The following is an 18,569-nucleotide window of genomic DNA, read 5'->3' as shown; positions in this document are numbered from 1 at the left end:
GCTCAACAAGAAACACCAGGCCATCCTGGAGAAGGAGGTGAGAACACCAGGCTAGAACACCAGGCTAGAACACCAGGCTAGAACACCACGCTAGAACACCAGGCCATCCTGGAGAAGGAGGTCAGAACACCAGGTCAGAACACCATTAGGGTTGGGTATCGTTTGGGTTTTATCCGATACCGGTGCTAAATCGATACTTTTAAAACGGTGCCGATGCCGAAACGGTGCCTGAACCGGTACTTTGTTTTTAAATTAAAATGGTCTAAAGCATGAATTGCTTTTTTTTTATAGATAAGACAAATTTGAACATGAAATTGAACTGTTATATTCAATTTACTATCAATATCTCATTGTTCCTCACACAACAATCCTCTCCAATTGTTAGAATTGGACTCTGGGCGTTTGGGAACAGCTGAGGGAGGAGGCTACTTGAAACTGTGAGTTTCGGTCGGTGTGAGCGGCCGGACTTTCAGTTGACAGTAATTAACACCCTTTGAACAATCTAAGCTGTGCGAACGTCAGAGGGCGGTCTACGCTGATGCATCATTAGTGAGACAGGAGGACAGCTGCATGCAATTCCTAGCAGCATAAAAATAGTGGCTGCTGCTGAAGCGTCAGCATAAGCGGCAGCCCTCGTTTCAGCCAGCCGCGGTTAAGACGGACGCGGTCAAGACAAGCAAGTTTACCTGTGCAAGTTCACCGAGCACAGGCACCGACAAAGGCAAAATGTGCCATTCCACCATATCTGTTATCACCGCCATTGCAGAAAACGCATCATGCCAAAAGGGGCAGAAATCGCCTTTAACCTCCAGGAACTTAAACGGTCCTCACCGACAGAAACCTCCTTCTCCATGGGCTTGTGGAACTGTCAATCCGCAGTCAACAAAACGGACTTCATAGCTGGCTATGCCAACCACCTTTTGTTGGAACTCCTTGCTCTCACTGAGACTTGGATCAAACCAGAGAACACTGCCACCCTAGCTGCACTCTCCACTAACCTTCACTAACTAACACTATCCCACACCCCTCGCCTATCTGGACGAGGAGGCGGGACGGGCCTGCTGATCTCCAACAAATGGAAATTCACCCCGCTACTGCCTTCAAACAAATATGTCTCATTCGAATTCCATGCCATCACAGTGATCGCCCCCAGCAAAACTCTACGTGCTGGTCATCTACGCCCTCCAGGCCAACTAGGCGAATTTTTTTGACGAACTTGACACTCTGCTATCCTCCATCCCTGAGCATGACTGTCCGCCGCTTGTTCTCGGTGATATGAACATCCACTTAGATGCCCCAGGCTCAGCGGACTTTTGGCCCTGGTCCACTCCTTTGACCTCGAACTGGTTCAAAGCCCACCAACTCACAAAGCTGGCAAAGAGCTTGACTTGATTTTCACTGAACTGCAGCACAGACACCCTCATGGTGACGCCCTCTCCATCTTTCTGACCACTTCTTCATCCAGTTCAACGCCAGCCTGACAGAACAGCCTCCGGCTCCTCAGCCGATGGTCACGCTCACCCGCAACATCCGAACCTGTCTCCAACGCACTTCTCCTCTGTGGTTGCCTCCGCCCACCTCCACTCAACACTTTCTCCTCTCTGGAGGTCAATGAAGCCACTGACTCGCTTCTGCTCCACACTGACCTCGTGTCTAGACGAAGCTGTGCCCTCTTACCACAAGGCCAGCTCGATCCAAACATTCTCATCCATGGCTAAATGATACCCTCCGACATCGCAGCGCACCAAACTCAGAGCCGCTGGAGAGGAAATGGCACAAATCCAAACTAGCTGACGACCTCAAAAACTACCAGACACTTCCTGACCTCCTTCTCAGCCAGCATCACTGCTGCTAAGACTGCTTTCTACAATGACAAAATCAACAGCTTACAGACACTCAAAAACTTTTCTCAACCTTCAAATCGCTACTCAACCCTCAGCTGCCTCCTCCTCCATCCAGCCTTACTGCAGATACCCTCTCATTTTTTACAAACAAAGTGGCGGCAATCAGCAGTCAATTCTCTACATGCCCACTCAACGCATCTGACTCAGATACCGCACTTACAACCTCTAGGGACTGCTGGAACATCTTTTTCAGCATTCACGCTTTCTCCGAGTGAAGTGTCCAGACTCCTGACATGCAGCCGCCCCTACCACATGCTCGCTGGACCCTATACCCACGAGCCTACTTCAGTCCATCAGCCCGACCATCGCCCCAGCTATCACACATGTGATCAATGCCTCGCTAACCTCCGCACATTTCCAACAGCGCTCAAAATGGCCCGGTAACACCGCTATTTAAGAAAGCTTCTCTCAACCCTGCTCAAGTCGAGAACTACCGCCCTGTCTCACTACTGCCTTTCCTATCCAAAGGCATTGAACGAGCAGTCTCCAAACAGGTCTCTGACTTCCTTTCACAGAACAACCTTCTGGATCCAAATCAGTCTGGGTTCAAAAGCGGCCACTCTACCGAAACGGCTCTGCTGTCTGTAACAGAAGCCTTAAAGAAGCCAGGGCGACCGCCGGGTCATCAGTACTCATTCTGCTTGACTTATCGGCTGCCTTTGACACGTTAATCACCGTATCCTTCTCTCTATACCGCTGACATGGGAATCTCCGGAGCTGCTCTCTCCTGGTTTGAATCCTACCTCACAGGACGCCGCTTAACGTATCATGGCTTGGTCAGCTATCTGCACCTCACCATCTCACCACAGGGGTCCCCAGGGCTCAGTGCTGGGCCCCTCCTCTTTGCTATCTACACCACCTCCTTGGGACAGATTATCCGTTCGCACGGGCTTCTCATACCACTGCTATGCAGACGACACACAGCTCTATCTGTCCTTTCCACCTGACGCACCCCTGGTTTCAGCACGGATCTCGATTGCCTTTCAGACATAGCTACATGGATGAATGCACACCACCTCCAGCTGAACCTCTCAAAGACTGAACTGCTGGTCATCCCAGCTAAACCTACCATACACCACGACATCAACATCAAATTTGACTCCCTGTCTGTTTCAATCGACCAGGACTGCAAGAAATCTAGGAGTTGTTCTCGACAACCAACTAAACTTCTCAGATCATGTTGCCTCAGTCGCCCGGGTCATGCCGCCGCGACTCTACAACATACAGAAAATCAGGACTTACTTGACTCAAGATGCTACCCAACTTCAGGTTGGCAATAGTCATCTCACGACCACTACTGCAATGCCCTCCTGACAGGTCTCCCAGCCTGCGCGCAGTGAAACCACTTCAGATGATCCAGAACGGGCGCGGCGCCTGGTCTACAACCAACCCAAAAGGGCACATGTTACCCCGCTGCTCATCCAGCTACACTGGCTACCTATGGCGGCCCGCGATCAAATTCAAGTCTCTAACGCTTGCCTACAAAGTAGTCTCCGGGTTCTGCTCCCACCTACTTGAATGCCCCCTCATACAGACTTACACTACCTCCAGACCGCCAAGCGCCCCTCTGATCTAAACGACGCCTAGCTCTACCACCGCACGCCAAGCCAATCCAAACTTTTTCTCATCTGTTGTTCCTCGCTGGTGGAACACACTGCCAGTTCCTACAAGGGCAGGGACATCCTTTTCCACTTTCAAAAACTCCTGAAGACCCAGCTCTTTAGAGAACATCTACTCTCATAGCAACACTTACAACAAGTCTTACTGATCCTAGCACTCACCAGCCGCTTTTAAACTGACAAGTAACTGTTAAAATACAGCACTCACCAACGCACTTATTCTTACTGTACTCTAATGTGTTTTTTTTTAAACTGTCCTAAAATTGTGAGAATTGTTCTAAAACTTACTGTTTACCATGTTGTTAGTCGCTTTGGTTAAAAAAAGCGTCAACCAAATGTAATGTAAATGTAAAAAAAAAATGTAAATGTTCCTACAGATAATACATTTAAATGTTAAAACAGCTTGCCATGGATGCACACACAATGGTAAGCTCTGCTTTCAAGTTTACCCAGTGTAGGCGGTTTGCCATAAGGTATGTTAAAGGTATGTTAAAACCGCTTGCCATAGAACTTCCAGAACTTTCATGGACAACGGCATTTGCAAGCAAGCTAATCTAACAGGGACTCTACTTTCCAGTGAATTCAGCGTGTTCCCAAATGCTTCAAGAAATTTCATGTCTTCCCCTATAACACGCAATAGTTTTGAACATATTAGGCTACATTATGTCGGTGTTGAAGTGTTTAGATTCCCAGCGCTTGTAGTAGGCAAGTTAACAGCAACTATGGCTATGCGCTAACACCAGTCAGCTGAGTTTAATTAGCGATAACGTACAGAGATGGTTCCGTAGCCTCTTTGACAGCTCAGTGACATCAGGTATGTAACGTATTTATGTTTTTGCCAGCTAACTTTTAACATGATCTTCATATTCATTGTGATGCTATATGGGCCTCATGCACATGAAAGATTAATATCATGCCATTGTGTTGTTTAGAACACACCGTGAAATAAAGTTTTCACCTTACAACTTTGCTGATAACATTTCAAATAAATGCCAGTTAGCGCATTAGCAAGGATATTGTGTAAAGTATACTGTTGATGTTGTTTCATAGCCTTTTGCTTGTGTGTAGTTAGGCCCACTGCTAGATTTTGACAGGAGCTCGTGATATCTTTAAAGTAAGCTACATGGGCTCACAAACACTGTCCACTCGCCTTTGTGGTGTACCCCTCCGTTTATACATCCAGCCAGTGTTTTTATGTTAGCTAACTGTATCTGGATGTGTTGCTATCAGAGCAAGACGTTAGATATGGTGCATGACATGCAGTGATGCCTCGTATAAAAATAAAAAAAAACGCGATTTAAGCACCGAAATGAGGCACCGAGTTACTGCCGTTTGCGTCGGCACCGGTGCCATATTAGAACCGTGTTTCGGTGCCCAACCCTAAACACCAGGTGTATATATAGAGTAAGAACACCAGGTATATATAAATATATAGAGTAAGAACACCAGGTATATATATATATATATATATATATATATATATATATATATATATATATATATATATATATATATATATATATATATATATATATATATATATATATATATATATATATATAGAGAGAGAGAGAGAGAGAGAGAGAGAGAGAGAGAGAGAGAGAGAGAGAGAACCAGGTCAGAACACCAGGTATATATATATAGAGAGTAAGAACACCAGGTATATATATAGAGAGAGAGTAAGAACACCAGGTCAGAACACCAGGTATATAGAGAGAGAGTAAGAACACCAGGCCATCCTGGAGGAGGAGGGGGGGTGGGCGGCTTTCAAAATGGAAGCCTAAAGGGGCGTCGACCTAAAGCCTAAGGGGCAGTGGCCTAAAGCCTAAAGGGGCGTCAGCCTCCTGGTGACCCTGACCCTTGACCTCTGACCCCTCCAGGCGAAGGTGGCTCAGGCGGAGGAGAGGAAGTTCCAGCAGCACATCCTGTCCCAGCAGAAGAAGGAGCTTAGCAGCCTGTTGGACACGCAGAAACGCCAGTACAGGACACGCAAGGAGCAGCTCAAAGAGGTACACACACACACACACACACACACACACACACATACATACGATATGTATGTACGGACAATACGATACCTGCCATAAATATCTCGATGCTCGATACTGAAACGATACCACGGCGAAATCCTAAAATATCTGGAAAAGAAGGACGCAGGCCTCCTCCAAGTGTATTGAGTCATTTATGTTGAATTTGGTGCACTTTTGTAGTGTGCAGGTCAATTCTGGGTTCTAAACTTAGTCAGTAAAATAGTAATTTGTGTGTCCTTTATTGTTTGTTATAGTTCATTTACATTGTGTTGTGTTTTGGCAATAAAGTAGCTTTTAAATAGCCAAACTAGACTAGATCAAGGTCAGTGTTACTGCATGCAAATCACTGAATGCTATGCAGAGGGGCCTAATCTTTAGGCCATCTGATGTAGGCTACCCTAGGCCTTCCCGTGTTTATGGGATTTCTTTGACAGTTGCAGAGGGTACCAGTGTACAAGTACGACGTTCCAACCAGGTTTTCCTCAGATAGGCCTACACCATTAGGCTACCTGTTGCAATGTATCTGTGTACATTACGTATATTTTTTTGATAACATGATTTGCTACCACGTAACAATAAGCCGCTATTATTATTAGCGCTTCAGTGGTATTGGGCAATATGCTGTGGGCTTTAATTAAAGCATTTCAGGTAGCCTAGCCTACATCTGGGCAATAATTATTGAACAAATTGCAGTCTACATGCCACATGACAAACAATACCAGTAGTAATATTAAATAGATCGTTTGCAAGTTATACTAGCGTGAACATTGCGTTTTCATCGCGTTAGCATATGATCAGTTGTTATGTCTAGTCAAAATTCTGTATCTTCAAAATTCACTGATGAAGGAAGATTCGCTTTATCCCAGAAAACCATACTCGTTTCAGTTAGGCTAGACTAAAACTGAGGAGATGAACTTGGCACTTATCATGTAGTGGGGATTTCTATAGCCTATTCGTTAACCTGTCATTCTTTGAACTCTTTAAAAATGTTGGGATATGTCTGTGAGGTGCTTACCAAGTTCTATGCGTAGCCTATTGCTTTTGAATGACTTTGAAACATATTTTACAAACGAGCCTCTGTGTATCTGATGGCTTGCCTTCACTATACGCGATGTGTCCGAAATAGTTCCAAATTTCACTTCACCTTTTTGTTTTATCCACAAGCCGAGGACTGTCGGCAAAGAACTATGTTGACGTTGCTGCACTCACTCATTTAGAGCTGCCTGCTTGACACGCCCCCTTGCTTAGATGTGTGCAAGGAGCATGATACCTTTCTAGTATCGATACACCGTGCAACACTACACAGAAATGCAATGGTGTTGCACTAAAAGTCTTCCCCCTGTGTGCAGGAGCTGAGTGAGAACCAGTCCACCCCTAAGCGAGAGAAGCAGGAGTGGCTGGTGCGGCAGAAGGAGAACCTGCAGCAGATCCAGGCGGAGGAGGAGGCAGGGTTGCTACGGCGACAGCGTCAGTACTACGAGCTGCAGTGCCGACAGTACAAGAGGAAGATGCTGCTGGCCCGCCACAACCTGGAGCAGGACCTGCTGAGAGAGGTACACACACACACACACACACACACACACACACACACACACACACACACACACACACACACACACAGTGTAACTGTCTCCCTGGCGTAGGACCTGAATAAGCGTCAGACCCAGCGGGATCTGGAGTGTGCGATGCTGCGGCGACATCATGAGTCCACTCAGGATCTGGAGTTCCACCAGCTGGGGGCGCTACAGGCCACGCGGTCCGAGCTGATCCGCACGCAGCACCAGAGCGAGCTGGCCAATCAGATGGACTACAACCAGCGCCGCCACAACGAGCTGCGCCACAAACACACCGCCCAGGCCCGCCAGCAGCCCAAGAGCCTCAAGGTACAGACATACGCACTCACACACACACACACACAACGAGCTGCGCCACAAACACACCGCCCAGGCTCGCCAGCAGCCCAAGAGCCTCAAGGTACACACACACACACACACACACACACACACACACACACACACACACACACACACACACACACCGCCCAGGCACGCCAGCAGCCCAAGAGCCTCAAGGTACACACACACACATGCACGCACACATGCACAACACACACACACACACACACACATGCACACACACATGCACACACAGACACCACATGCACACACACACACACACATACACATGCACACACACACACACACACACACACACACACACACATGCATACACACACCACAAACACACCGCCCAGGCCCGGCAGCAGCTCAAGAGCCACAAGGTACACACACACACAAATACACATACACATGCACGCACACACACACATACACACATGCATGCACGCACACACAAATACACATACACATGCACGCACACACACACATACACACATGCATGCACGCACACACACAACGAGCTGTGCCACAAACACACCGCCCAGGCCCGGCAGCAGCCCAAGAGCGTCAAGGTACACACACACACATGCACATGCACACACACCACACATGGAAATGTGTATGCTTAAATAACATAAGTCTAGGCTTAGTATATATACTCTTGATCCCATGGGGGAAATTTGGTCATTTTGACGCAGCACAGACTAAGCCACATGTTCCTATAGGCCTAATAAAAGAGTCTACACTTACACGAAGATAATGGCAAACTATTTTGGCAACGTCTCGTTTCATAACTTCATTGCATTTTTGTCCGCTTTTAATCACATTATTATGACCATTAAATGTATGCTATTTTGTACACTAAAAGGTGATTCATCACAAGTTAATACAATAAAGAATAGGATCGTAGTTGGATAATTGTATTCTAAGTTTTAATGCCCCTGTATGTCCTCTTGGTGACCTCAAGCCTATTTTATGCTTCTGCGTCGAATCGACGGGCGCATTACTACGCAGACCCCTGCCGAGCTTTCGGCGTGCACCTCCAAAAATTGTAACTTCATGCTGAAGCCACGAGGGCATAAGTACTGTGAATGGTCAACCGCGCCCTGTGTGTTGATAGTCGGTGTTCAAGCAGTTTACAGTGGGGAGTTAGCAACATGCTAATTCCCTGACATAAGCTTTGAAATAAACTCAGGGCATTTTTGGTTACAATGACGGAGTTATCCGCTTGTAAAGTGTCTGTCAATGCGCTTTTGAAATTAGCACTTCGCCAGCAAGCAGTACTTTGTGGGCAGTTGAAGTTTGCTTGCTAACATAACTTAAACTGGCTGGCAGACACCTCGCAAATAACCTCAGACTTATTTGCTGGTTTACGGTGTCTATTTCTTGATACTTTGTAGGCTACAAAATCTAAGCAAGAGAGGGCCAAACAAATAAGATTTTGGCCATTCTGAGTACCGTTTAGGTTATACAGACAGATCTTGTTTTGATTGGTGAGCACAAAAGACACCGGTATTATGGCGTTGCGAAAATGCACCGCCGATGCAAAGCAACCCGGCGAGAACCATAAAAGGGTCGCGATGTCGGTAGGAGTGCCGGTATCGCCCGTGGGTTGACGGCAGAAGCATGTTGAGCCCTTCAGTGAGAAGTACCTGTTAAGTATAAGTATATATACTCTTTTGATCCCGTGAGGGAAATTTGGACTCTGCATTTATCCGTGAATTAGTAAAACACACACAGCACACAGTGTACACACAGTGAGGTGAAGCACACACTAATCGCACAGTGAGCTACCTGCAACAACAGCCGTGTTTCAGAGCAGTGAGGGGTTAAGGTGCCTTGCTCAAGGGCACTTCAGCCGCCACTGAATGGGGTTGAACCGGCAACCTCGGTTGCAGGTCGAAGTGCTTACCAGTAGGCCGCATTACACCCTAAGAGGCACTTAGCCAGTAACGAGAACTCTGGAGCACTCGTAGATCTACGAGTGTTTTCACAACGCTCTTAAGTTCACGCATGGTTTCAGGAAACAGGCTGCAAATCTTAAGACGTTAAATAGTAGGACCTTCACGGCTCTTAGGCTTACTACGATGCTTTAGGGAACTGGGCCCACATCCGTGGCTCTCCAAAAGAGCCATTACAGCTAGAAACTACCTATCGTTGAAGTTGCAGTTAACTCCGGTCTGCTAGAATATACCTATCGTTGAAGTTGCAGTTAACTCCGGTCTGAGGTTGAATCTACCTAGATAGATAGATAGATAGATACTTTATTGATCCCTAGGGGAAATTCAAAATTCAAACCTATCGTTGAAGTTGCAGTTAACTCCGGTCTGAGGTTGTCGGACTAGCAACAGTAACTGGGGGGCGGGACTTAGCGAAGGGTCAATTCCCACACCTCTAGCAATAGATTGCTTTATGCGCACTGACCCCATACACACTCTCACACACACACACACACACAAACACACACACACGCACACGCACACACACTCACGCGTGACTGTCCTCCAGGCTAAGGAGCTGCAGATCAAGCGGCAGTTCCAGGAGACGTGTAAGATCCAGACGCGGCAGTACAAGGCGCTGCGGAACCACCTGCTGGAGGCGACGCCCAAGAGCGAGCACAAGAACGTGCTCAAGCGCCTCAAGGACGAGCAGACGCGCAAGCTGGCCATCCTCGCCGAGCAGTACGACCACTCCGTCAACGATCTGCTGTCCACTCAGGCTGTGAGTAAGGCAAGGAGACCAGCACACGCACGCACACACACACTCAGTCACAGGCGTCGGTGTTAACAGGAAAAAGTATTTATTTCTCTATATGCTTTGATGGTATACGCATAAGAGGGATTTTCCCGGTGATAAAGCGTATGGGTCACAAAACAAACATGAGACGGTGGCAAAATAGACAGAACAGGAAAAGTCAAAAGGAAAACTCCAATCTTTCTTACTGGTGGAAAAGGGTGTTTGCCTGCCTCCCGTTCCTGGGGCACAGGCCGCTCCCAAGAAAAGAAAGACGTGAGTCTTCCGGAAAACTAACTTACCTATAACTAAAAACGTGCAGGAAAGTTTACAACCGCTCAACTAAGAGTTACAATACCAAAACTATTAACAATGTGCTTTAAACTATAATTTAACAAAGTTTAACTAAGAGAAGGAGTAAACTAAAAATTGCCAGCCAGCGTCCGTCAGGAGCGAGGACAAGAGAGAGAGAGAGCCATCTTGGAAGTGGGCCGGTTTTTATACCAGTGGGCCCTTAGACAGGCAGTCATCTGTGTGTCAATAGAAAGCAACACGCCCAGTCTCCACCTACATAAATGATAGGGACAGAGCAGGCCAAGAGAAGCACAAAACTTCAACCACGTAACACCCCCTCCCTTAAAGAAATAAATTGGGGGTTGAATTAACCAGTATGAAAAAGCTATATGTTACAATAACTATTTACAACAATATTTTACAAAAAGTGGATAAATGTAAGCAAAAATACTCATCCCCAAGGTCAAGGATGAAAATAACCTAGACCGGTTCACTGGAAGAGCACTAGGAGAGAAAAAGAACATTAAACATTATACCCACAATTTATTTACATTTTTCTATGCGCCGCAAAGTCTGCCACCACATTCTCACGTCCACGAATATGCTTAATATTAATATTAAACGCTTGTAATACGAGGCACCAGCGCATTAAACGTTGGTTGCTGTTGCACATCCGGTCCAGAAAAGTTAACTGATTGTGGTCTGTATACACAGTCACTGGACATGCCGCACCACCAACGTAGACCTCAAAGTGTTGAAGTGCTAACACTAGCGCAAGAGCTTCTTTTTCAATGGTGGAGTATGCGCGTTGATGGCAGTTAAATTTTCTCGAAAAAAAACAAACAGGATGTTCCAGGCCGCCGACCATACCCAGGAAGCGTCTAAGCTCATGACGAGTTGTGGGGACAGGATAGTTCAGGATGGCCTCAACTTTGGAGTGAACAGGATGCACTTCGGCACCACCAACCACTTTGCCCAAGTAAACGATTTTCGCTTGCCCAAATTCACACTTGGCTAAATTGATGGTCTGATTTGCAGCAGACAACCTTTCAAATACGGTTTTAAGATGTTCCACATGTGAACACCAGGTGGCGCTATACACAACCAAATCGTCAAGGTAGGCCTCACAATTAGAGACGTCAGCAAGAACATGATTGACCAACCGCTGGAATGTTGCGGGCGCATTCCGCAGCCCAAATGGCATAACAGTGTACTGAAAAAAGCTATCAGGTGTAACGAAGGCGGATATCTCTTTCGCACGTTCGGTCAGTGGAATTTGCCAATAGCCTTTAAGAAGGTCAATCTTGCTAACGAAAACTGCTGAGCCAAGGCGATCAACGCAATCATTCATGCGTGGTAATGGAAAACTATCGGATTTGGTTACAGCGCTTTTCGAAAATCTGGAAGTGCCATCTGGTTTTGGCACGAGGAGACAAGGTGAGCTCCATGGGCTAAAGCTCGACTCTGCAATACCATGGTCTACCATAAACTTAACTTCCTTCTGAAGCTGAAGGCGTTTAAGTGGGTTGGCGCCATAGCATGTTGTTTAATGGGTCTACTATCCCCAACGCCAATATCGATGATGGCTAGGTAACACCTGGAACATCAGAGAACAAATTCAAATTAGAAGAAAAAAGAACAATTAAATCGTAACGCTCTGAACTAGACAAATGTGTAAAAAAAGAATTCTAATCCGAGAGAATTTCAGAATTTCTCAATCTGCCCTCAACCACCTCTGTGGCAGGGCCACGAACACCCTCCTCATCAAGCAGCAACGCAGCAGGTCCACGCTGCGTTGGTGCTGAAGTAGAGTCAGCAGATTGACAGGTCAAGGGCACAGCGGTGACAATTTCAGCACCAGATGAACTGGACTGGCTTTACCGCCGAATCAATCACACGGACGAAGCGTTTAGTACAGAGATTTAACGTCGGCAGCGCCATCTCGCTCGCGAATAGCCCTTAAGCATGTTAACGGACAATAATCGAGATCTTTTCCTTCTGTCAGGTGTAGCTATAACATAGTTAACTTCACCGAATTCGCCTGTCAACAAGATAGGACCTGTGTAGCGTATTGAAGAGCAGAGCCGAAATGGAAGAAACACCATCACCTTATCACCAGGTTTAAACTCACGCGAGTACAGCTTTCTGATCATAACGCTGTTTCATTCGTTTCTGACTACTGCCAAGATTTTCCTTAGCCAATTCGCAAGACGATTAACACACACACACACACACATCCTAGCCGGGCGAAAGCAGTGCGACCATTCCGTCCAACGATCTGCTGTCCACTCAGGCTGTGAGTAAGGCAGAGACCAGCACACGCATCGCGATAGACGCTGGCAAGACATTATACACACACACACACACCATGTCAGTCAACGAGCCCTGACAGCATAGATGCAATTACAATCCTAATAGACTGCATTACCTGATTCATGCTTGTGTGTGTGTGTGTGTGTGTGTGTGTGTGTGTGTGCGTAAAAGCGCGATGTGCAGCGTGTGTCGCCAAGTAAGGCGTCAAGTCTTGGCGCGCGCGTGCGTGTGCGCGTATGGCGTTGCGCGGCGCTTGGCGATGTCAGCTTAACGATGTGTGTGTGTGGCGCTACAAGGTGTGTGTGCGCCAGGTGTGTGTGTGCGCCAATGTGTGTGTGCGCGCAATTAATCTGTGCGTGCGCGTGGCGCAGGTGTGTTCGCGTCGCAGGTAAAGGCAAATGGCGCTAAGACATTGTGTGTAGCTGCGGCTAGACGAGACCCAGGAGGCGGAGTACCAGGTGCTGCGCATGCAGCTGCAACAGGAGCTGGAGCTGCTCAACGCCTACCAGAGCAAGATCAAGATCCACACGGACGCGCAGCACGAGCGCGAGCTCAAGGACCTCGAGCAGAGGGTGTCCATACGCAGGGCCCTGCTGGAGCAGAGGGTAAGACTGTGTGTGTGTGTGTGAGTAAGACAAATTAAATAAACTGAGTCGTTTAAATAAAATGACTGTAGTCATGAAGTTTGAGAAGAGAGGGTTAACTTGGCTAGGCTACCAGCGACAGTTGCAGTTTGGAGGACTGATTTGTTACAATCGTGAACTTTTAATAGTCAGCTGGAGAAGTTAACAAAGTTACCAGTGAGAGTTGTAACACAGGGAATTAAGAGGAAAGAGCTAGGACCCAGGGACATGGCAATAATCCAACAAAAGGTAACAAAGATATTTATTTTCAACCAAAGTACTCTACTGCTGTTACAACCGAGGGTTCACCCTGCGACCCACAAACGCAAATTCCGCGAATGCCAAAGTCAAACGCGAAAACCAAAAGCCAGCCTACCTAATTTACCAAGATAGCTCGTTAGTCTAGGGGGTTTAACAATAGCTAGCTACATTGAGCCCTCAGTGCAACTTGCCCTGCGTGTATGTGGTAACTTGAGTTGGGAGTCTATATCAGTGGTGTGGGTGAAGATGTTGATATGTAAAGACTAAAGACTGCAAGAGGAACCAGCTTACCGACTTCCCAGGCGAGCGTGCGTACCGGGCCAGCACAGGTCTTGCTCTCTTGCGGTTGTTCGGTTTCGGGAGTTCAAGTTTTGATTAATAAAGTCCGGGTGCCAGACGAAAACGTTGTATAAAGATAGTCACAATAGTCCGAAGGGACGTCGGAGAAACTCCTAGTCAGCGTTGGCGAGTAGCGTGCACACTTCCAAACTCCTGCGCGAGACTGGCATTTTCGCGCTCCTCCAGGTATCCACCTGTAATCAATTTTGAAAACATCGCGCCTCCCACGCCCAGCAGTCAGCTGGTCCCAAGGCAGCCATTCATCAGTGTGTGTTATCCCTCAACCTGACCGTAACAACTGGTAAGACCTGAAAAAAATCTCTTTTCCCAGTAGGAAATGACACAAACTCATCTCTCAGCCTAGCCAGATAGCTGCACACACCTCGGAAACTACGAGACTCTAATGTCCCCTAGTTGGTAAATAGCAGCACACACCTCGGAAACTACGAGAGACGCTAATGTCCCCTAGTTGGTAAATAGCTGTACACACCTCGGAAACTATGAGAGACGCTAATGTCCCTTAGTTGATAAATAGCAGCACACACCTTGGAAACTACGAGAGATGCTAATGTCCCCTAGTTGGTAAATAGCAGCAATCCAAGTCTGAAGTATCATCAAAGAGGCTACTTTAGTTTAGTCGCTACTGTCATTGACGTCAATGCTACCGACAGCTCTGGTATTGTTCACTTTTCTTCTTTTGCGGTGTAAAGTAGGTAGCAACAGTGTTGCCGCTATGGTGGGGCATTCTTATGGTCATACTTAACATATGCAAAACCCACCCAACACCTGGTTTCCCCTTTAAGGGGTGCGCACACTATTGGGGTGTAGAAGGATACGGGTGTAGAAGGTTAAGAAGGTTAAGGGGTGTAGAAGGTTACGGGGTGTAGAAGGTTAAGGGGTGTAGAAGGTTAAGAAGGTTAAGGAGTGAAGAAGGTTAAGGGGTGTAGAAGGTTAAGGGGTAAGGGGTGTAGAAGGTTACGTGTAGAAGGTTAAGGGGTGTAGAAGGTTACGTGTAGAAGGTTAAGGGGTGTAGAAGGTTAAGGCGTGTAGAAGGTTAAGAAGGTTACGGGGTGTAGAAGGTGTAGAAGGTTAAGAAGTGTAGAAGGTTAAGAAGGTTAAGGGGTGTAGAAGGTGTAGAAGGTTAAGAAGTGTAGAAGGTTAAGAAGGTTAAGGGGTGTAGAAGGTTAAGGGGTGTAGAAGGTGTAGAAGGTTACAGGGTGCGCACACTGGCACACTCATGTTTACATGATGGTTGATCGAGATCGAGAAGATGTTTATTGTGTGTGTGTGTGTGTGTGTGTGTGTGTGTGTGTGTGTGTGTGTGTGTCGTCTGCTGCAGATCGAGGAGGAGATGTTGTCCCTGGATACGGAGCGTTCGGAGCGTATCCGGGCTCTGCTGGAGCGGCAGGCGCGGGAGATCGAGGCCTTCGACTCGGAGAGCATGCGTCTGGGCTTCAGCAACATGGCACTGTCGGGCATCCCCGCGCAGGCCTTCAGCCAGGGCTACCCGGCGCCCGCACCCTCCCCCGCCTGGCCCTCTCGCCCTGTCCCTCGCTCCGGCAGCCACTGGACACACAGCGTCCACAGCTCAGTGGCCCCGCCCTCCTGGAGGAGTCAGCACAGCAGCGCCAGCTTCACCCGCGAGGCCGGCCACTCCGGCCGCGAGCGAGAGAGAGAGCGGGAGAGGGAGAGGGAGGCGGACATGATGAGTGGCAGGGGTGTGGCCTCCTCCCACTCCTCTGGCTCCTCCTCCTCCTCCTCGTCTGGCTCCTCCCACCTGCAGGCGCAACTCTACCTGCCGCAGCTTCACCACCAGAGCACGCCACACCTGTACCGGGATCACCACGGCAACCACACACCCCTGCCCCACCACATGCCCTCCCACGCCTCCGCCCAGTCTCTGGCCCCTCCCCTGCGCGCCTCGTCACCACCCTCCTCCTACGCCAGAGGCCCCTCCCACCTGGCGCTCAGGAACAGCCCCCAGCCGCTGCGAAGGACCGCCTCCGGGGGAGGTCAAGGGGCGGGGCCAGGCGATGGGGCTCTCAGCCGCAGCACGTCAGTCACCTCCCACATCTCCAATGTCTCGCACCTGTCCTACTCTTAAAGGGCCACGCCCTCCTGTTAGAGGCTCACCTGTCCTACTCTTAAAGGGCCACGCCCACCTGTTAGAGGCTCACCTGTCCTACTCTTAAAGGGCCACGCCCACCTGTTAGAGGCTCACCTGTCCTACTCATTAAGGGCCCAGGCTCACCTGTCATTCTCCTAAGGGCCCAGGCTCACCTGTTACAGGCTCACCTGTCCAACTCATTAAGGGCAGAATCTTCCCTGCCCCGCCCCCTCCCCAACAGGCCACACCCAGGGGGCGGACTTGTCTTAGGGGGGTCGGGGGGGATTATAACCTTGTTCATTACTGAGTTATGTACAAATATGTGATGAATGAAATGAAGTGTAAGTAAGGCATGAAGAGAGAGAGGAGGAGGAGAGAGAGAAAGTGTTGACATTATGATACTGATCTGGGACCAGAGGGGAGGGGCCTGGACCAGAGGGGAGGGGCCTGGACCAGAGGGGAGGGGCCAGAGTGTGAACGTGGAACCCGTTGGGGAGGGGAAGTGTGCAGTTATCAATCAGATGCAGTTATCAATGTATCTGATCAGACAGGTCCATTTGTAAATATGAGTGGGACACCTACAGCAGACACACACACACACACACACACACACACACACACACACACACACACACACACACACACACACTTGGGCTCCCTCTCCCTCTCACACACTTTTCCCAGTTGGGCTCCCTCTCCCTCTCTGCGCTGTGTGGAGGGTGGGCCAATGTGGCGCCCGTTAGCACCATGCTAGCAGGTGCCTGTTAGCAGCTACTGCCTGTTAGCAGCTACTAACGTCACATTTACCTCTGTTTACTGGTGCCAACAAGTCCTGTGGTTCCCTTCTCTGGGTGCTAACACCTCGTTTAGCGTGTTTTTAAACAGGTACCATCATTTAGTTCTATGAGCTAGTGCCATTGTCTTAACACTTCGTTAGCAGATGCTAATTCCTCATTTAGCTTGAATTTTAGCAGGTGCCAACACATCATTTCACTCTATTAGCTGCTGTTAGCTCTCACATAGCGCTAAGCTAACAGAAAATAACTATTATTTTATTTTGAATCTGGTATGTTTTAACAGGTGCTAACTGGTGCCTGTGTTGGGGAGCAACATGCTGCTCAGCTAGGCTCCAACCCGGGAGGAGTTAGCGGAAGCTTAGCAAGTTAGCAAGCTCACTTTGTCATGCTGTGACTAGTGGGCAATGTCCCTCAGCTTGACCTTGGTGATACAGGCCAACACTAATGTCCCTCAGCTTGACCTTGGTGATACAGGCCAACACTAACATGACCTTCAGCTTGACCTTGGTGATACAGGCCAACACTAATGTCCTTCAGCTTGACCTTGGTGATACAGGTCAACACTAACATGACCTGTAGCTTGACCTTGATGATGACCTGTAGCTTGACCTTGGTGATGACCTGTAGCTTGACCTTAACTGATGGAAACTGAGCTGTGTTAGCACTCTACCCAACCGTGTAACCAAGGGAACCAGCTGTTGACGGAGCAGTGATCCCCAATGCTTCATTTGCGTGTTTTTAGCCAAGCAGCACGCTACGTTTGTGCTACGTGTAGCTTAGCATGACCAGTGCAGCCCCTCATGATAGGAACCTGACCTCTGACCTCTGACCCCCCACACAGCCAGGAAAAATATGAGGAGGCTGCAGATCAAGACAGGAAGTTGGCCGTCTTGACTTCCTGTTGACGTAAAGCGTGCACGTGTTTAGATGTTGGACATGTGTGTACACTTGTGTGTGTCTGTGTGTGTCTGTGTCTGTGTCTGTGTGTGTGTGTGTGTGTGTGTGTGTGTGTGTGTGTGTGTGTACACGTACGTACAGGTTGATGCATGATAACATTGTACAGAAAGCATGTATAGCTCATACATACATACATACATACATACATACATACATACACATGCATACACACACATACATACACACACATGCATACATAGATACACACACATACATACATATGCACTGCATACATACACACATAGATAGATACACACATACATATATATACACACACACACACACACACGCATGCATGCATGCATACACACATACATACACACACACACATACACATAGATAGATACACACATATATACACACACACACACACACACACACATGTCCGTCCATCTCTGATGGACAGGGCAGTGCAGATCATGAGCCTGGGCCGCCTTGCTGGGGTTCCGCCTCGCTGGGGTTCTGCTGGGTCCACTGCTGGTCCTGGATCAGTAGAGTTCTAACAGAGTCGGGATCAGATCACACAGAGATTTATAAATATCCACATAAATATGTAAATATGAATGTGCAGAGATGCTGTCAGTCTGCTCACTGACAGTGGAAGGATATAAGCTTGCTCATCACCCACACACACACACACACACACACACACACACACACACACACATCCCCTCTTTAAAAGCACTAGGAGGTT

The 18,569-nt window shown here is 48.1% G+C and overlaps 1 protein-coding gene across 1 annotated transcript in view; it reads left to right on the top strand.

Annotated features, from left to right (window-relative positions):
• taok2a (TAO kinase 2a) overlaps window positions 1–18,125 on the top strand; it is a 33,158-nt gene extending 15,033 nt beyond the window's left edge. The window contains 7 exon segments of the mRNA XM_048233276.1: window positions 1–37; window positions 5,404–5,532; window positions 6,903–7,106; window positions 7,197–7,436; window positions 9,960–10,172; window positions 13,214–13,396; window positions 15,354–18,125. The exon segment at window positions 1–37 is cut by the window's left edge and continues 200 nt beyond it. Coding sequence (XP_048089233.1) covers window positions 1–37; window positions 5,404–5,532; window positions 6,903–7,106; window positions 7,197–7,436; window positions 9,960–10,172; window positions 13,214–13,396; window positions 15,354–16,118 — 1,771 coding nt within the window. The 3' untranslated portion in view covers window positions 16,119–18,125.
• Window positions 18,126–18,569: the final 444 nt, after the last annotated feature.

Source organism: Alosa alosa, chromosome 22 (genome assembly GCF_017589495.1).
Source record: "Alosa alosa isolate M-15738 ecotype Scorff River chromosome 22, AALO_Geno_1.1, whole genome shotgun sequence".
Taxonomy (NCBI): Eukaryota; Metazoa; Chordata; class Actinopteri; order Clupeiformes; family Clupeidae; genus Alosa; species Alosa alosa.
Note: the sequence above shows the minus strand (reverse complement) of the source record. Positions and strands in the feature narration are given on the sequence as shown.